The following is a 20,899-nucleotide window of genomic DNA, read 5'->3' as shown; positions in this document are numbered from 1 at the left end:
TGATATGTTGAATAGGACAATATGGATAAATAACTGACTTAACCCATTGAAGAACATATGGTGCTCTAAAAGCTAGTCCAGGCAATGGGATAAGAATCCATAGTCTCTGTTGAGATTTTCCTTAACATAATTCAGTCTGTGGATAACTTCTTGTTCTGCAATTTCATGTTGAAGTAAATATTTAAAGTGGTGTTGTTTAAGAACAGCTAGTCAGTGGTGGAATGTCCAGGGAAGTTAAAGTGTTCTGCCACAGGGTTTTGTGTATTTCTGGAATCATTGTCAAATCAGTGTCCTTTCATTCTTTCACATAGAGATTGCTCCATCTGTCCAAGGTAGATAACCAAGGGACGTGATAAACAGGTGATGGCATATGTGACATTAGTAGAAAAGCAGTGATTGAATCCTGGATGTTATAATCTGTATTGTTTGATCTGGTGATGATGTGGTCTGTGTTGATGAGGAAGCACAGCTGGCATTTGAATCTGTAGTAGGCCTGGTGGCTTGGTAAGAATTGGATTTAAGTAATCCAGTTAACTGTCAAGTCAATATTAGCAAGAATCCAAGGGATTGTACAAACCTATATCCACAAATTATTTATCATAATGCTTCCAATGCATACTTCATTCAGTGAGGAGAGTTTGAAATGTACATGTCAATGTTATGTACTTCTAACAATGCATCCAAATATTGATACAAGCATATTTCAAACATTTTAACCAATGGAAAAAGTAGTTTTTAAAATTAGGTAAAGTTAAAAATGACAGAATAAATTATGAAAATGTTTTTTCTCGTCCACACAAAAGCTTTAAGCAGTAGAGGATTATCTGAAAGAAAAGAAGAGATAAATGCAAAATGGATTAAGACTTACACTATGCCAATTTTGTAATATCAAAGAACTCATGGGTTGAGCCAGACTTAACTGTTATTAAAAGGCTTCTATATGCAGCAAGGCAAAATTCTGTTTGGTTTTTAGAATGAGCTTAACCCTCAGTTTTTTTCAGAAGACAGGCTACCTTTAGTTGATCCTAAAAAACTGAGTCTCAGAAGTTCCATTTTGGTTCTCTTCCTAAATTTGAATGTAATAGGTTGTGGCTAGGGATTCTATCTAAGAATTCACAGTGAAAAATATGCCTTATGTACCACGTATCGAGATATACCATGTATCAGGATACTTTAATGTAGACCTGTGGTGACCAACCTTCTAGCGTCATGTATCAGGGGTCTGAACAGGCAGCCCACCCAAAGCTAATTGCCTTATTGGCCACACCTGCCTGGGGGCTCCAACTGGCAGCCCTACCCAGTTAATGGACAGCTGACCACTGTTAGCGCCTCCTGATTAGCTACTGGGGAGAGCCACCTCCCCATTAAGTTTACCTGTAGCAGGAGGCTGCAGACCAGCCAGCAGTTTTTCTGAAAATCTGCTCTGGTAAGCATCTCTGATCCTTTGCTCCTGGTTTTCTAACTCCAGACTGTGCTTGATTCTGTTCCTGGGCTCTGGCTTTTTGGATGTTCTCAGATCTCTTAACTCAGTCTCTGAGTTGGTTCTGCCTGATTCTAGTTCTGACTCTTGGTATACTCTGACTGGCTCTTGACTTTAGCTCAGTCTCCTGGCTTTTCCTGATTTTTTTTGGCACAGGCTTCTGACTCCTGAACCTTGATTTTTGGCCTGTGATTTGGACTTTGCCCCTGGATTTCCCCTTGACTCTGGAAACCTGGTCTCTGACTCCTAATGCCTGACTTAGCCTGTGATTTGGCTCTTAGCCTTCCCCAAGCCGTGACACAGTCCTTTATACCATGGGCTGGATGAGTGGCATGGGGGTTAGTTGGCTGGCCTGGCCTTGCATCCCGGCCTGATCTAGTGCACCAAGCCACATTATCTGGCTAACTAATGCTGTCACTACTCCTCTGCCACCAAGTTTCCAGGCCTCTGAGGAACCCCACGGGTTGTATGGCATAGCTCCATGGGTGAGAGGTGGAGCACCACTGATATATTGTTACTGAATGGGCTGACACTAGGACACAGCTGCTTCTGCCACATCTCGGCACCAACTGGTTGCATCGTGGGCAGACCCCTATCTACCCTCCCTCCCTCCCTCTCCTCCTCCCAAAGCTCTCTTCCCCTCAGCTGCAGTGTTGGCAAAATCTAGTGCTGCATTTACAGCTCTATGGCCTGGATCCAAAGATTCCATGGACTAAATTGAGCCTGTGGGCTCTAGGTTGCTGATGCCTGCCTTAACCAGGCTCCCTACACTACAGTACAAAACCTCTACATCATTAAGGGCTTTCCCTGTTGATCACAAATGGAGTTACCTAGTTTATCTGGTCTGGCATAATGATAAAAGGATATGCAAGGCAGCATTCAAAAGGCAGGAGAATAATTTAAAAGAGAACAAGATGAAAATCCATGTAATGCTAGTGTGTTTATTGAACCCCAGTGCTTATAGTTTGTAAATACCCAGATAATTCAATAACAGCCCCTAGAAACAGTAGTCATATTAGGATTAACCATCAGCCATATCCTTGATTAAAGAAAATCTTCAAGACTGTTCTGCAAATCCCCACCCCCAATCCAAATAAAACCACTGTAGAAATAATGTTTTCTGTGCATTTTATGAAAGTTCAATAAAAGATTCACAAGTGTACAATAAAAAAATAACATAGCTGAAAAGGCTTTAAACAGTTTCAATCTATCATGTAGGAAGTACCTCAAATACTTTAGTTTTATTTTTAGCTTTCAGGGTCCAAAATATTGTTAAGTTTATGATTTCCAAACCCTTGAATAAGCTCAATATCGGGCCTTTTTGTCAGTGAAGCTCTACCAAACGTACCAGTCTAATTCTCATGTACCCACTTTGTATATAACAGCCTATGTTGAGGCCCACAACCCAAGTCCTTTGATAGCCACAAATACTAAGGAAATAGTTTTACTATATATTTAAATATACTTCTCTCCATCCAATCCCCACCTGCCCCTCTTCTATATAAAAGAAAAAAAGCCTACTAATATAAATGAAAAGCTCTTTTGTGTATTTTTGCATAACAGAAAGTTAATACCAGATTAATTCTTCTTTTAAGGCATGTTTGAAGATTGCTGAGTGAGATTCTGGCAGCCCTAACAAGAGTGAATGAGAAATGATGTCATCAGGTAAGTGTACGTCTTTTTTTCCCCCTTATCATGTAGTCTAATGAGAGAGAAAATACAGCCACATTTTGGAAGTTCTATACAATTTAATTTTTTAAAAGTGCTTACCTAACTTTTTGAGAGATCCTAGTCCTTGATCTTATTTGGGTGTGATTTGTAATTGAAAAGATCTAATCATTTCACCTTACTCATTTATTTTTGTGGAAGCAAAATCTATCACAAAGTGATTGGTAAGGAAGTCAGTAAATGTGTTAGCTTTAGAGGTGAACTCTGGGAATCAGATTTATTCTCCAAGAATGATTTTATATACTAATTAGACACACAGACACACACACATCATGTGATCAGCCAGCACGTGATCTATGGTCTATAAATTAGGAATTGTTGTTCTATAGCATAGTTTCTCAACCTGTGATATGCATACCCCTGGGGGTATGCGAGACACAGGCAAGGGGTAGGTGGGTGCTGAAAGCCCCTGTAGCAAGGGGGTGCTACTGCTCCCGCTGCTGCTGCCGGGTTTGTGTCCGGCCACTCCCCCCCCGCCTCCCCAAGCCAGCCACAGGCTGCTCCAGAAGGGGAAAGGTGGGCACACAGATGCCCACGCACTCCCTGCCAACCCAGCCACAAGCAGGTTAAGTTTCTTTCTTTATTCTGCCTGGGCTTGGGGGGAGGGGGGGCAGACAAAGACCCCCACAGTGCAGGAGGGAGTGCGTTAGGAGCAGGGTGCTGCCCCGCTCCCTCCTGCACTGTGGGGATTGCCCCACAACCCAGCCCACCCGGGGCCCAGTTGACTGTGCTGGAGGGAGCAGGCTGCCGCTGCAGGCTGGGACTCGTGGTGGCACTAGGCTCTTCCCGGCACTCGAGGCAGGCTGCAGTAATGGGAGGGGGGCTGCTGCCACCCCAATATTCACTGTAGCCATCCCCAACCTGCCCCCCAGTGCTGCCGCTGAACACTGGGAAAAGCCCAGTACCCCTACCTGTAGCCAGCGTGGGCTCTGGGTAGCTGCAGCAGGCAATGGGCAGGCTGCAAACAGCTGCACCGGGCTCTGCAGCCCTGGCATCTGCTCCATACCGACAGGTGCATGCGCACCTTAGAGTAAAGAGCAGGGGAGGGTTGTGCTGCCTCAGACTCTATCCCCACTCTCTGTGCTGGCAGTGACTGCATACGTGCTTCAGAGCAGAGCTGATCCTGGGCTCCAGAGCCTGGTACAGCTGTTTGTAGCCAGCCTGGACTCTAGGCAGCTGCAGCGGGCAGGCTGCAAACAGCTGCACCAGGCTCTGCAGCCCTGGCATCAGCTCCATGCTGGCGGTGAGCATGCATGCCTCAGAGCAGAGAGTAGGGATAGGGTCTAAGACAGTGCAACACTCCCCTGCTCTCTGCTTTGAGGCATGTGTGCACTCACCAGTATTGAGCAGATGCTGGGGCTGCGGAGCCCAGTGCAGCTGTTTGCAGCCTGCCCACTGCCCAAAGCCCAGGCTGGCTACACGCGGGGGCCCACAGCGGCATGAGGCTTTTCCAGGCTGCGTTGCCTCAGGGCCCACCCCCACTGTCCGCTCTGGGGCACGTGATGCCAAAGCCTAGAGCAGCTCTTTGCAGCCTCCTGGCTGCAGGCGCTTGGAGTCCCTGCGCCCAGCCACAGAGCCTGGACTGCTTGCAGCAGGGCCTGCTGGGAACAGCCTGGGCTCCATGGCTGACAGCAGATGCCTCCTTGTCTGTCTCTCTCTTTCTCTCGCCCTCTTTTCCTCTCCCTCTCGCCCCTTCCTCCTCTCAAAACTATGGCAAAAAATGTGATGCGCCACACATTGCACAGCACTGGGTTCAGTCCTCCTAGCTTTGGCCAACATTACCTCTAGCCCAGATACATACTTGAGTTGTGCATGCCTGGTGTAAAAGGTGGCAACCCTACCCACACCAGATCAGACATGTCATGGCCTTATAAATACAGCCCTTCTTCCAACATATAGCACACATTAGTCTGTAAGTATAAAATTCCCTGGAAAATTGAGTGTTGGGGTACTTATTAAAATTTTCAGAAGTTAGGGGTTACTTAAAAGGTTCTGTTCTGTAGCATGTGCAATGACCCTCTGCAAAAGTAAAAAGTTAATAGTTATAGTCATGTTTTAGAACCTACACTACTTGCCTAAGGTGGTCAAAAAGAATGTTCTGCTCCCAATAATACCACAATTTATCATTAATCAAATTTTGGTGAGGCATAGGTGTTCTTTTTAAAGTCCCTCCCAATCTGTTCCGTGTGTGTGTGTGTGTGTGTGTGTGTGTGTGTGTGTGTGTGTGTGTGTGCGCGCGCGCGCGCCATGTTTATTGCTATTGTTTTGGAGTAAACTGAAGCATCTCAGACAGGAGAATGGACCAGATGGACAACTGGTCTGTAAATGACATGATGGTTGACATCTTGTAAATGTAGATTTGATGCAATGCCTGCTTTATTCATTGAAGTTGTTATAAAAGAACAGTTTGTGAATAAAAGCCTTTAATTCTGATGATGTAAAGTTTCCTTATGGATTCCTATTCAAACCATTGCTTAATCTAAACTGTCTAATTGTAAAAAGCTTGAGCAACATAAGCTCACAATTGTTGTACACAATTGTTCTTTTGAGTTTGCAGCCAGTCTGACTACCAAGAATAGCAATAGAAATGTGAACTTTCCATCACTCATCTTACTGAGGTGCAATTTGGTTGCAGTCATCAGTCTTCAAATTTAAGTGTTAACCATTTTGCTACTTACATTTGCATTTGCTGTATCATGAAGGTCATTTAAACGATGTGGCTGTATTAACAGTCATATCCTGGAATTTAATAAATCAGTAAATTTCCATGATGCAAGTAAGTAAATGATGCTTGTCAGTCCCATTGAAGCAGGACAAAAATATTGCCTGTGAAATTACCTACAAAAATATTAATTTCCAGTCACATGGCTGATAGATTTCCTGGGTTTTCTATAAAACTTATTTTGCAGCAATGACAGTTTAACACACTGGTACATATTTTAATGATAGTTCAGATGATAGCTCTAATTATTTTAATACCAGGTAAGCAAAGTGAAATTGAAAGTAAGCACTCCCCCCTCCTAAAAACAGTTCCTCAAGTACTTTTGAGGGGGATTTTTTACTTATTTCTGGTGTTTGGTCACCATTACCAATAAAATCTGGCATCAGAATTGATAAGGAATTCTATCTGGTAAGAATACAGCTTACTTTTTGGCGCATACAAAAAAATTAAGAATGCTATTACATTCTACTTTTTCCTGAGCCTTAAATAAATTGTATACCTGAAGTACAGGTTAATGTGGCCTTTTCAGAAAGTTGTTACACAGAATACACTCGGGACTATTGTATTCATTGTAAAATATGAATATAGGTGTTTGCTTATCAGTAAGCAAGAAAGAGTATCATACGATTTCTTAGTATGGCATTTATTTCTTACTTACCCTGTTTTTGTATGCATTAAATATATTTGGGATACTTGTGAATGATCTGTAAACAAAAGCTGGTAGATAGTTAATCTGCTGAGTGTTACATAAACTTCTCCACCTAGTTGCTGGTATATATTTAAATACAAGGTTTAAACATAATATTTACACTTCTCTACTTTAGTACATCCATTCCTTCTGATCTACCTGCAGATCTCGCTCCTTGTAGTGTGAACAAAGTATGTAGTGCAGAGACATAAGGAGCAAGGCTTGAACCCTGGGCAAACCCTGTGGGAGATAAAGGGTGGAGGTGTAGGGAAGTGCCATTGATTGCGAGAGGCAGGGATTCTGAGAGTGGGGGATGGGGTGCAGGAATCTTATCTATGGTGGGGAATCAAAAAGTCCCCAGCAGCAGCTGCTGTTGGCTGCTGCAAGGGCCACAACATGGTCTGCCCACCCTAGGTGTTGCTGTTGCAGCAGCAGCACAGTGTCTGTGTACCCAGCATTGCTGCATGAGCAATGCCATGGCACTGCTTTTGCTGCCAGGGCACAGACTTTGTGGGGGAGAAGGGCGATTCTGGAGCCCCTCCTCAGCTGGTGCCCAAGGCTGGTGCCAGCTTGCCCACATCTAGTTATGCTACTGATGTAGTGTAGATCACTTGAACTCTTCACTAAAGAAAAATGGCAGGCAGCCTCCCCTTCTTCCAAACACCTCAGACCTTTGTCGGCAAACAAAAAATCTGGGGATATCTGCAGCTAGCTACATTCCAGGCCAGGTCAGCTTTTAACCCAAGGACTCTTCTGTTGTTGATGAAACAAATGAGTAGCCTATTTCCAAAATTACATAGATATTGGGGTCAGAGTATAAAAGAGCTAGTCTCCAGATTTCTTTGAGTGTATCGGGGGGGGGGGGGGGGGGGTGGTTGGGGGGGGGGGGTATTGGTTGTAGCTCTGTTGGTTTGAGGCAGGGGTTGTCAATTGGGGGTACACGTAGCCCACCCTAGGTGTTGGGGTACTTTAGAAGGCCCTAGGGCCCCCAGCTCTGCATCCGGCTGCAGGCCACCCCCAACCCTCCCCCGACTCCATATCTGGCTGTGTGCCTCTGCCCCACTGCTTGGCAGCCAGGGATACACTGCTTCACATCCAGCTGCCTGGGGATACAATGACTGAAAAAGGTTGAAAACCCCTGGTCTAAGGACATAGGCAGACAAGGTTCTTTGGGTAAATGTGCTCTCTCTTATTAGACCACCTAAATAGTTGGAAAATTGTTTTTCATAAGCTTTTGTGCCCAAAAGCTTGTGAAGAACATTTTTTCCCAACTATTTAGTTGGTCCAATAAGAGAGAGCACATTTACCCAAAGAACCTTGTCAAACCCGGTAAGAGTTTATGAACCTTTATGCCTGCTCCTCCACTCCATGGAGCTGCTTGTTGTTCTCTCTCTTTAATTGGGACAAAAACCCACTTAACTTTTAGTTAGTTGCTTTAATTGCAGACCTTGTAAGTTCTATGTCCATAAAACTTACCGCAGTGAACTAAGCATTATTCTAAGAAAGGCCACCCTGCCAGCACAATTGAAATATATAACTCACCTGTATCCAAAATAATGCAAGAGTGGGGGGCTCCGCTTTTACAACAGACACATCTCTTAGCCACAGGCTGTCTTTAATTCCTGACTCAGCATTCAAATGGTAAATCTATGAAAAAACTGCAAGAGTGTTTACTTTAAATGGCCACTCCTCATATAGCTTTCTCAAAAGTGCCCCAAATCAGTAGCTAACAGCCATACCCTGCTTCTCTTGTGCCCCTGAGGCACAGAAGATGCAATTAAAACTATATCCCCACCACCCTACCCCTCTTTCTTTCAAGCCTTCCTCCATTCCCTCCCCACTCCCCCAAAAGCTAGTTTTTAAGGCATGTGATTATTACACAGCCTGATAGATACTGCAAGACTTGCAAGGAGTGGAGTATTTTGGTCAATTCACTCTACATATGACTGGAGAACATTGTGCTATTGCTGTATATTTAGCATAACTCGCCCATTTAAATAGCTTGTTTACACTCTTAAACTGGAAAGGGAATCTACTTTCTTCTATCTGCAATATAGCAAGACATCATTTCTCATTGCTTTTCCAATTTACATACTTGATAAGAAAAGTGTGAGTTACTGGGCGTGCTTACACAAGATACTTAATGTGCAGTAGTTGGCTGGGCAAAAACCGTGCCAATATGCTACTGCACAGTAAGGTCACTAAAAACCCGCATGCTGGCACTACCACAGTAGCTCTAGTTACCACACTTTTAGTTAGTACTTCATTAAGCAAGAGCTAAATTTAATGTGCAGTAACTACTGCTCATTAATGAACATGTGCCCACTAAGAAGGAAAAAAAACCCCAGAACACTTTTGTAATTGCAAAATATAATCCAGTTTACACTAATAATGCTGAGCAGTATTGAAGAATTAAATTGGAATAAGCTCTGCTTTTGTATATGGGTAAGATGGCCTGGCCTCATTCTTCTAGTCATGTAAGTCAGGAATGGGGAAGGCTGTATCTTCATTGCCAAGTTAACCTGAGTGGCTGGCACCCCATCCACAGACCCTAAATTAGGTCAGTCAGGGTGTGAGCATCCTTGCTGTAAAGCCTTATCCTTGAATCCTCAATTCTTTCCTATTCAGTGCTTTTGGCTGTAATGCTCTGATTTCCTGCCCACCCCACAGTCTCCTGAGAGATCTTGCCCATTTTTTTTGAAGTTGTAGGAAGTGCACTGGAGGACTGTTAGCACCCAAATGTTTTTTTGCCTGCAGCTTCACTGCAATGCATGAGGTTCCACTTGGAGTTGAGGCAGAGGTGATGTCCTGACCTCCCCCTCCTCCTCTGCTAGGCAAAACTCTGCTAAGTCAGAGGTTTTTTCATAGCAGCAATTGAAGGGGAAGGTGGAGGTCAAGGCTTGTTTCTTACACAGTGCTGTGGGCAGCAACAAAGGGACTCCATTTGGATTGCAAGATCTTGGATCTTTACTAGAAGGGCTGGGAGCTTGGCTCTGTTGCTCATAGCCACATGATGCAGCATGCGATCACAGCTGTTGTGAAGTTCTCCAAGCACATAGTGCTTCCTGGCACAGCCCATGACACTTGCATTCCCTACAGTTGTCCCAAGGCTGAAAGGCGGGAGAACCTGGGTTGAGGGGCCAGGCCAGAGATCAGCCCATGTTGCTAACTCTCTCAAGGTATCATTTTCCTAGAGCCCCAGCTTCAGCGGCCAGGGGGAGAGCCTGTTTAAGTAAAGCCTGTAACCTCATTGTGAACTGCTGGGACCTCCCCCAGGCCCAGGTGCCAGGCTGGGCAGTCAGACCGTGAATCCGCCACCCCCTGTTCCTGACTCCCCTAGGATTCCTCAACCCCTGCCTCATGAGGCTCAGGCATCCAGCTGCCCATCCCTGAGGCGGGTGCAGTGCCTCCAGAAAGGACAAAAAAATGCTTGTGCTCCTGCTGCCAACCAGCACCTGGCATAGCCCTGGCTCCAGCCGCAGCTCCCCACCTCCCCCCACCAGGTCCACCTTAAATCCCCTGCCCGTTACCCACCCCACCCCCGCCAAGGGGCGGAGCCAGGCGCTCATTTAAATAATAGCGCGGCGGATTTGCATGCCGCCAAGATGGCGGGCGCGCGGATTGGCCGGCAGCGAGGCAGCCCCCCGGCCCGGCTCCCGGTGGGCGGGGCTAGGCGGGAGGGGGAGGAGACGCGGGGCTCATTTGCATAACGGCCCGGCGCGGGCAGCCGAGGGCGGCGCTGGCCTCTGGTGCCGGGAGCGGGCGCTGGTTTTGAACCTCCGGCAGCGGGAGCAGGCGGCGCTCGCCCCGTGCCGGGCTGCGCGCACCAACGCGCATGCGCGAGAACCGCAGCGTTGCAATCCCTGCATGGGAGCACGTGACCTGGCTCCAGTGCATTCGGCGCCGCGCATGCGCGTTGGTGTTCTTCGTCCTGAGCTGAGAGCAGGTGGGGAGTGAGTTGTCAGGGCGCTTCCTCTCTCTCGCCACGTGCAGAAGCGTCGCTGCTGTGCCCAGGTAAGTCTCAGGCGGGGCTGCCTGGCGCCCCCAGCTCACCAGGAGCCTGGAAACACAGGCAGCTGCCTGAAGCTTGCTCTTGCATTCATGAAGCTTGGAAGGAGCTGCCCCTGCCCTATGCTAAGGGGGAGGGGGGGTGGAGGTGCAGAGGGGTGGGCATGGGGGTAGTGGTGGGGGGCAGCCGGTCAGTGCTTGCCTGGCTTTTGCAGCAGCTATTTCCTTTCTTTGTGGCTGGGGAAGTGATGCTAAGCTGGGACCAGGGTTGAGGGTGTATATAAATACCATAGGTGTAAAGCTGAGCGCTATCCCCTGCTATGGCAGTGTCCAGGAGAAAATCATTCTTCTTTCGGTGCTGCTCAACCTCTCAGTATAAGTTTGTGCAGAAGAGGCTTCCTGAACAGGCGCTGGTAGTGGGGAATAATTAAACTAAGCCTTGAGGGAGGGGTTGTTATTTAAAAAAAAAAAAAAAAAAAAAAGTTTGTTGGTATCACTAGTCTCTGTTCATTCCATATTGTGGGTATTTTTAGATAGGTGAAGGGAACTGAGCAGCAAGCTGAATTCATACCTGAAGTTGCTGTTGCGGCCCAGGTAGAATAAACATGGCAGCAAATAAATGGTGCAGGGGAGAGAACATAGTACTCCATGTGTGACGTGCATGCTTCTGTTCTCGGAGTGAATCCTATTAACTTATCGCACCCTTACATATTTTCAAAAATAGGTTGTAAAGTTGTTTTCTTGGCCCAGACTCCTGCGTTTAGTTCAGATGAGGCAGACGTGCTGGAGGTACTGCAGCTGTTTTCATCCTTTATTTTTCCTAGTAGGTGTATTTCTTCCTGATTGTCTGTCTCAGTCCTCATCAGGTAAAGACATTGCTATTGGATATGTTGCATATTTGTCTTTAAATATTTCATTATATTGTACTGCTCATGTGACACTTAAAAATTGATAGGGTGGCTTGATAACATTCTCCTGATAGAAAGGTGTGGATCAAAAATGGAGGGAGGATGTGACAGTTGTCCAGTACAGTTGTGAGAAGGACTTGTTAAAATTTCTGCTGTCATGTGTCCCTTAACCAAAAAACCCCCCAAAACCTTATATGTCAAAACAAGTTATTAAAGCTTGTCCCTAATTATCAGTAACAAGACAGTACTTTGAAAATTAATGTATAAACTGGTCAGTTTTTCTGGCTAAATACAATACTTTTATGAATGATGTACTTTCAATTCATTGCTACTATTAGTAAGTTGTTTGGAGCTATTTTGCAAATTTCGATAAACCTCAGGTTGTTCTTATATACAGTACCAATCTGTTTCAGTTACACTTCTTAAAGAGGTCAGTTGCTTAATTTCTGCCAGGGAAGGGTAAAGAATGTACTTAATAATGTCTGTTTAACACCTGGTTTCAAAAAGATTTAGCCTAAGCTAAATAAATATGGAACTGATCAGAGCACAAGAAATATGCTTTATATTTTTCTGATTAAAGACTATCATGTGGTCACATACATATAATAGTGGTAGATTGAGGGTTAGGCATTTTGAAATTCTGAATTTGGTCTTACTACTTGTTATACCACTTTCAGTATGTAATGTAACCTCTGGCCTGTTGAGTGTGGCCTTGTAGTATGTGGCGCCGCAGATCCGTCTGCAGTACCACTCACCATGCATTCAGACACTTCCTGCACTGCTACCTTGCAGTGTTTGGGGGTGGGATTGACCCCTGGAGGTTCAGGGGACAAAAAAAAACACAAGAAAAAAAAGCGGGTGGCGCACGTGGAGGCAGTGTGTGCCCCCCAAAACCATAGCCTGGCTGGCTGGGGCCGTGCTCCAGCTGCCAGGTAGGCTCCAAGCTAAAGGAGCAATCTAGTTGCAGCTTCCCCAGCCCCCAGAATCTCGGGTAAGGCGGCTGGGGCCAGCACAGTTGTTCACCCCAGCCTCCCCTACCTCACCTGGGGTAATCTGCTGCATGCCAGAGGGTGCATGACAGGGGTGTTCCCCGGGGATGGATAGCAGCAGCCTAGTGTGTCCCGCCCAGTGTTAGTTGTCCCCAGTGAACAAAACATCTGCGCTTGTCTGGATGTGAGCTCTGTCTCTTTCACCATCTGTAAAATGGGTATATTAATAATTAAGAGTATGCTTACAATAGATTAGTTAATGTTTGAACACTTCAATGATTATTTTATTAGCTTAAATGTTACTTTTGAGCCCAGGTGGTGACGCTATCTTTTTTTTTTTTTAAATGGCTCGTTATGTTGTTGATATGCATTTCAAGTATTAGATCACTTTTTATGTACTTGTGATAGAGGAAAAAGAGGTATTTAATGTTCTGGTTTTTTATGGACATATATTAATATGGAAATATCTTTTGGAATTTTGGAAACCTCATTTTGCTTTGGTGTGTTACAAATAGTGTATTTTATTCTGTTTTGTATAGTTTGGAAATACTGAATTTCAAGGCAAAATTTGCTTAGTTTTATACAAAGAAAAGTTGCCATTTAAAAGAAACCATTTTGATGCTGAAGTAATGCCTACTTCAACACTTTGAACTGCTTCATATGTTGCTGAATGTTGCATGCATTTTAACCTGATGTACATGTTTTCTGTTGCTTCATATTCATTGGGAGAAAACAATTTTACATGCATTTAAAAAATGGTGTGCATTTCAGATCCTCATTTGCCAACAACCTTAAAGTCATCCCATAGACTTGTACATGTACCAACATTTGTCTGCCACTTTTAATTTTCAGCGGGTGCATCTACATGTGGGTTCAGTTCATGCTGGACACAACTTTTACACATGTGCCTGGGGCCACAGCACATTGAGCTGGTGGTGGCACAGCCCCAGCTGACAGGATGCCCATGTTCAGTGTGCTGTGGAGGGGCTGGCTGGGGCATGAGGGTTCTACAGTGCAGGGCTAGGCAGCAGGCAACCTCCACCCTAGCACCCTCGTGCCCGAGCCAGCCCCATTCACTGTCTACATCTGTGTTGCAGTGCACTAAATAACTCCATTGTAGGTTAGTACTTGTGTTGGGTATGGCAGAGTTAATTAGTTTACTGCGGCCTAATAGCGCTGCAGAGAGGCTTTACTGCAGAGTTAACCAGTCAACACAGCAGTAAAGTGCTTGTGTTAATGCCCCCAGTGTCAACCAATCAGCTTCTCTTTCTGATATTAAATTAGAACCATTGCAGATAGTTTAGTTTAATACTAACTGCAGTGCATTAGTTGCCCCATTTGGAGGGGCCCCTTCAATGTATTCCTGAGCCCCCAAAGTTGAAAACAGGAAACTTCTAATTCTGAAATGCCTGCTTCCTACTTTATATGGGAGTATACTGCTAACCAAGTTCTCAGCATGACTACTTTCTTCTTCAGGAATGAAAAATGGAAAGGGAAAGTTTGGCAGGGAGCTGGAAGGATAATTTCTTTGCTTACCAAAGTTTCTGTGAATTAAATATAAATAATGTTTTAGTTGTGTTAGAGACCTGAAGAAGAATGCTTTGCATTTGAAAGCTTGTCTCATTTTTATCTCAGCTGTACTGCTGGTCCAACAAAAGATATTGGCCCCCCAAATCTTTGCCCCTCTCAGAATTTTTTGACCGCTGCTTTTTTTTTGTTTGTTTGTTTGTTTGGAAAAAGGATTTAGGAAAATCGATAATTAGTTTTACTTTGGCTGATTGTCAATAGTGACTGTTAAGCCAAAAGTTATTTATACTGAGAAATTGTTATGATGTACAGAACATGTAGCGTGCAGGTAGGTCATTGTTGAAAAAGGTTAGTGGTTTTAATATACTTTCTCCATCTGCTGATTTTTCTTCTCTATTCTGCTGTGAAGTCTTAGTCCTGAGTTTTTACAATATCATTTTTTTGTTGTGGTTTGAGGTCACAGATTCATTGCAAATTCCACAAGAGATCTTGGAGGAAAAAAGTTTTAAGTTGGAAAACTATAATGTTTTAAAACTTGTGTAGTATAATATATATATTTTAGGAAGCTAATGCAATGTCATGCTTTGAAAGATTTTTTTTCCTAGTTCTAGAGATCTAAGTTACAGCCATCTTTTGTGCCAGAGATTGCTGTATTTCATTTATGAGTAATTGTCAGGAAATAAGAAGGCATTTGCCCTAAGTTTCCTTCATAATTAGTAGGTTGTATTTGTCTGGGGTATGTAATGATAGTTCCTTATTAACCCTCTTCAACCCTTTGGGGGGATAGTATATGGTGGGCTTTCTGTGCCCTCTTAAGGTTTGATGGTCAATACCAGTTTTTGTCATCTATCTATCTATCTATCTATCTATGGGTTTTTTGTGTTTAAAATACATTTTTTAACAAGAAAAACTTTAATCGTGCTTAGGGTAGTAGTGCTAAAGAGTTTCAGTTATGGGCAGGGTGGTGGTTAACCAATGATTCTCAACATTTTTAGACGCAAGGCACACCTGTGAAAATGCAAGGCCTTGCTTTGCTGTCATTTTTTGACTATGGAAAAATAATGGAGACACTTTTCTGTTGCAAAGAACTCAAAGACCACAACAGGTCAGAATGATTTTGAAGCTATGGATTCCTATTTGAAATCTCTGGGTTTATCTTATGAATTAAGTCTAAGTGTTTGCACATCTAACAATGCTGTTACTGCACCACGTCCTTTAAAAGGATATCATGGCACCCCTGCATGCCCTGGCTCCTTGGTTGAGAATCGTTGTACTGTACAAAGATGCAACAGAAAGAGAGTACACCCTGCCCCAAATCAGAATTTACAAGAAATTGTGTTAATCTTGTAGCAACAGCAGGCCCTACAAGGAGAGGCTATGAGACCTGAACCTGTTCAGCCTCCACAAGAGAAGGCTGAGAGGGGATCTGGTAGCTGTCTATAAACTGGCCAAGGGAGACCAGTAGGCAATGGGAGAGTCCCTGTTCCCCTGAGCACTACTGGGAGTAACAAGGAATAATGGCCATAAGTTGACGGAGAGTAGATTCAGGCTAGGTATCAGGAGGCGCTACTTCACAGTCAGGGCGGCTAGGATCTGGAACCAACTTCCAAGGGAAGTGGTGCTCGCTTCTACCCTGTGGGGCTTCAAAAGGAGGCTAGATAGACACCTTGCTGGGGTTATTTGACCCCAGCATTCTTTCCTGCCTGCGGCAGGGGGGCGGACTTGATGATCTGCTCAGGTCCCTTCCTACTCTACCAACTAAGAAACAGCTTTTTTGCATTTGTGTTCTGGAATATTTCTGCTTTGTAACGGTCATGATATTTAGGAGCCCATCTCAGTCTGTTGTAGCTCAAGTAAATATTACATTTATACAAGTAAAGCTGTTTTTAGTTTTTCTTTGACATTCCATTAAGTGTCAGACAGGCAAAGAGACAGTTACGTGACTGAAATTTGTTTGTTTAACCAATAATCCTTCTTGGATTGATGTGACAGCCACAGAGCATTTTTTTTTTTCTGTGTGTTCAGAAAATAACTGGCTGAAACTTCTGCTAGCTTGGTTTTGCTTGATGGCGTAATGGTCAACCCATAAAGGGATCGACACAAGATTCAGGCCTTGATAATTTTCCAGCTGTGAAGGGTTGGAACATGTGAACAGCCAACTTCAGAGAATTATAGAGCACATTTACATGACAAATTCTGTATTGCACTGTGTCATCTCAGTATAAAATTAAATGTACTGAATTTCCATATTTTTGGTGTATCGCTTCCTGATCACTGATACCTGGGTTTTTTTCTTCCTTTTAGAATTAGGTGAGACATTAGGGTTTTTTAGTGATATCTTTGCATTAGACTATGAACTGAAGAAACCCTTGGAGCTTGTATATTATTTCCTGGACAGACTAGCTACAGCAAGACTCCAGTGCCACCAATGGAATTAGAGAAATTAAAAAAAAAAACCCTTCTCATTAAATTTAAATATTTTATTTTCTGGAAGCATTGGGTTATTCAATTTTATGTTCTCTAGAGTAGACTTAGTCAGTTCTGTAGTCTGGCCTTGTTAACTGGTCATGAAGGTCATGAAATTAAATGAAGTATCGATAGAAGGATGGACTTTGAAGAATGTATCAATACGAGGTCTTTAAATTACAAAACTGGACCAAAAAGTTTTCCAGCTTTCCAGAGTATACCTGTGACTGAGCCATTGTTGTTGTGTCAGTAACACCAGCTCCTTGAATTGTAAGCTTACTAACATTTCTAGAGTGCTACAAAGTCCCCTGCTTACAAAATAGTAATGCAGTTGTACCTATCTCTTCAAAATTACTGTAATCACAGACTTGACTACTGTTTTGCAGTATGCTGTAATGATGTGGATTTGTCCCTTCATGCCGGAAAAGAATTGTTACCTGATACAATTTTTATTCACATCCTCTTCATTGCTGCCAGGTTCTATTTCCTTTCAAAGATACTAGCCTTATTTCTTGACCGTCCATCGTGAGTGCAGTTTGTTATAGCATCCCAAATTGAAATGAAAAGAAAATCAACATGATCATGAGTTTTGCATGGCATAAAACTTTTAAAGTCTTATTTTAACATAGACATGTATTCAATAAGATTTTTATGATGTATGAGTATTTTTGGATGAGGCTAAAATGAGGATCACGCATATAAAGTTTATCAAGTGGTAGTAACAGACAGGATGCTAATTAATACTAGGTCAGACATCAGCTAGAGTCCTATGCTCAGTTTTGAGTACTGTGTCTTAGGAAAGATGTGGAGAAAATGGAGTGTCCAAAGATGGATAGTAATGGTAATGGAGGAGTTGGAATGCAAGAATGCAATGTTACATAAAAAAAGGTGAAAGCAACTAGACACATTTAGTTTGGAGAAGAATGCTGTGACACCAGTTCTCAAATATTTAAAATGCTGCCATAAAGGTTAAGAAATATCTTTTTCTTTGCCACAAATGAGAGAACACCTGACAGTAGGTTTAAATTGAAGCAAAATAGGTTTAGATCCGATCTCCTAATACTGAGAATGATAAAACAATAGAATAAGCTGTATAGGGAGATTGCGGAGTTTCTTTTGGAGGTTTTCAGAAAGAGGCTGGATGGGCACCTGTCTGGAATGGTTTAGGAATACCAAATCCTGCATGTTGGTAGGGGGAACACATGCTAGATGGCCATTGAAATCTGTTCCAAGCCTTTGATTCTAGTAAAGAATGCAAACAATTTGTTTTCTAAATATTCAGATATTCTTCAAGATGAACGTGCAAAAAAAAAAAAAACAAACCCCACTGTGTGGCAAATTTACATTGAATTAACTGAAAAAGTTCTACTTTACTAGAGCACATGCGTTTGCTTTATCACTTATCTGATGCTCCTGAGATGTTCTCTTAAATTTCTCATTGTATGAACCATTGACTTCTGGGCATCTTTTTAAATGCTAGATATGTGTATGTATTTTACATGAAATACTAATATTATTTTTTGTTGTAGATGTTAAACTTAGAATTGTGGAAGAACCTGTAATTGGTCTTTTCTTGGTGCATGTTTATCTAATGCTCCTTTAAACTATTACAGGATTTCTGAGACTACCTTTTTAAAAGCATCATGAACATTCTGTGTTCTGTCTAGCTGAGAGAGACTTTCTCTGAACCTTACATATTGTAATTAATACCGATTTTTTTTCTGAAGAGTTATCAACTGTTAATTCTTCCAGGAACAAATCTTGAGTGATTTCAAAAGTCAGGTAGCTACAGTAAATATGTTCCTTCTGATCATTTTTTTTATCCAGCAACAAATTGTTTCAAATTTTGAAAACTCAGGACATCTTAACCTGCTGTAAATAGATGAAAGAAAAAAGCTTCTCATTATTATTATTATTTTTTGTACGTATTTGCAGAAAATGCTTTTAATAAATCAATGCTTCATTTATATTGAGGCAGTTATAACTATTGTGATTGTGGACTGTTTTAGCTAACTTCAAGTCAGCTGGATACTTTAAAGCTCACTTGTTTGGGACTATCATAAGCATCCTCCTCTTTTACATGATAATAAGGAGCTGTTTATGCTGTAGAAATTTGATATTTTTATATAATATAGAATTAAATTTTTACAGATACAGATTAGCATCCAAGTTAAAATAATTACTCCAGGAAAGTCATTTGAAATCCAAGTTGTATCTAACTTTTAAGTGTACTTTTAGTAACAATAGTGCCTTCCTGTGTGCTTTACAATGTTGTAATATATATGCACTTTCATGATAACAACATATTGAAGAATTTGCCTTTTTTTATTTCCAGTTAAAAGTAATATAATCAGCAGAGCTTAGATGTTCATCATGCTGATAAGATAGGGTGGTCATTGGTCCTGTTTTTAAACCTTTTGTCCCCTGTCTGTTTCTAAATGAGAAATGGACTGCAAAAAGCCCTGTTTTTCATTTCATTGGTGGCAGTATATGTCAATCATTTGTCCTCATGATTCTCTTGGCTGTGCCTAGAAGTAGGGAAGTTCACAGCCAGGAGTAGCAGGGTTTGGAGCCCACAAGACGGTGGGGGAGGTGGCCTTTTTGTGGGGGCCCTGCCACTTGCTGCTGATTGACCAAGGGGCCCAGTGGCCCCACCACTCACTGCTGATTGCCTGGGGGTGGGGCTGTGGTCTCCTCACCCCGCCCCCAAAGGGTTGTCCTGTATTCTGGGGATGTGTCAGCGACCACCTTGTGATAAGATAGGAAGAGAAATCAGGAAAGGAAGTTTGATTGGTTTCACTGAAGACTTAGGATGTTCCATAATATTCCAGGATGCTTTTCATATTAAGTTTCACCAGGTGTGTGTGTGTTTGTTTATTTGTAAATTCTTCAGGTAAGTTATTTTTAAATTTAATGGATTGGCTTCTTTAGATCTGTACATAGACCTAATATAATTGATAGGAGTTCCCATAGACTCAGTTTAAGTTGGATTATTCAGATGGATAACCAAGTAAAAGGTTATTTTTAATACGACTTTCCCAGGCAAGAATGCAAGAACTGACTTTTAAACTAAATAACTGGGGGTATTCTGCCTAAGTTGTATGTATTCATAGCATGCATTAATATTTTACTTAGCAGGGGAGGGCAGGAAGGTCAGGAAACCTAGACATGGGGATGTGCGGGGGGGCGGGGAATAGGATCTGCACTTCATGCAAAAAACATCAACATAAAGCAGCTGGCCACTGCAGTAAGCCCAGTTGTAGTGGCTTCTGTGATGCTCTAAAGTGGTAGAAAGCAGACGGCGTATAGTGGAGTATCTAGCCCTGAAAGTGGGTTGGGTTTTTTTTGTTGTTCATTGATTTAAAGATGACATTGCATAGGCTTAAACTAGTTAGATGCATCACATGGTAGCATTCTCTCAGAATTCTTTTTGTCTCTTGTTTATAAGGGAGCAGCAAAGAAAAGCTGTTTAAATCTGTTTAATCTGTGACCACAAACACTGAAATTCTGTAACAGTAACAGTCTAATTATTGCATAGCCTCGTGATGGGGCAGAGTTAAGGTTATTTGGGGCTCCTAACAGTGTCCACAACTTTATATGCTTGGAGTTATCCCAAACTTAATCAGAACTCAGAATCTCATGGGTTTATTATGCTTGTCTTTTGTTAAAATAACATTCTTGTAGATTATCCTGATAACTGATGTGTATTGTTAGCCATAGCCTCACATTTCAACATAGTTTTTAGCAGTCTGGGTATATGAAAATTAAGCTTGGTAGATTAATGTATCATTAATATGCATTTAGCACTCAGTGTACACAAAGACGCTTATGCTTAAAATGTGTTAAATTAGTTTGTGTTCTAAAAATGATACTCATTTTCCTGGTGGCATGGCCTATATGTGTACTTAGTTGCATCCTTAAATGTTCTGAATTGGGGCATAAGCACATAATTAAAGTTTAAGCACATGAGCACCTTTAATGGTACTGTATATGTGCTTTGCTGAATTAGTATTTGTGTATGTTTTTATACAGCTTTAACTCTGTACAACTAAGTCTCTAGTGCAAAGAAAGTGAGGTGAAGTCTATCTTTTATGCTGCACTGGAATTGCTTTCTGCCATTCCAGTTACAGTACCAAATGATTACACCTGTACAAACCTATTCAAGTAATTGAATTCTCACAGATACTATAAACAGGGCAAATTTAAAAGCCCTTGGTATTATACGGATGCAGCTTCATGATCTGGAACCTTTTAATACTGCTGACAGTGAATAAAGAGAAAAGAACATGTTTCAAGTCTTAAATTCCAGGCTTGTAGTGCTCATGGGCAGGAAAAAAAGTGTTTAATTTGTTTGTTTTAAAGAGTGTATCTGATCTGGAAATG

The 20,899-nt window shown here is 42.5% G+C and overlaps 1 protein-coding gene across 4 annotated transcripts in view; it reads left to right on the top strand.

The window, feature by feature from the left end:
- The first annotated feature begins 1,375 nt into the window (after positions 1–1,375).
- Positions 1,376–20,899, top strand: part of ATF7IP (activating transcription factor 7 interacting protein) — a 159,032-nt gene continuing 139,508 nt past the window's right edge. Inside the window, exons 1-2 of one of the 4 annotated variants that reach the window (XM_014520217.2) lie at positions 1,376–1,426; positions 3,076–3,145. In XM_014520217.2, coding sequence (XP_014375703.1) covers positions 3,126–3,145 — 20 coding nt within the window. In that variant the 5' untranslated portion in view covers positions 1,376–1,426; positions 3,076–3,125. Of the gene's footprint in view, positions 1,427–3,075; positions 3,146–10,435; positions 10,633–11,350; positions 11,493–20,899 lie in introns of those variants that run through there. The other 3 variants (XM_025204800.1, XM_014520221.2, XM_025204802.1) reach the window with 3 other exon arrangements.

This window comes from Alligator sinensis, unplaced genomic scaffold, assembly GCF_000455745.1.
Source record: "Alligator sinensis unplaced genomic scaffold, ASM45574v1 scaffold166_1, whole genome shotgun sequence".
Taxonomy (NCBI): Eukaryota; Metazoa; Chordata; order Crocodylia; family Alligatoridae; genus Alligator; species Alligator sinensis.
This window is presented reverse-complemented; position numbering and strand designations above follow the sequence as displayed.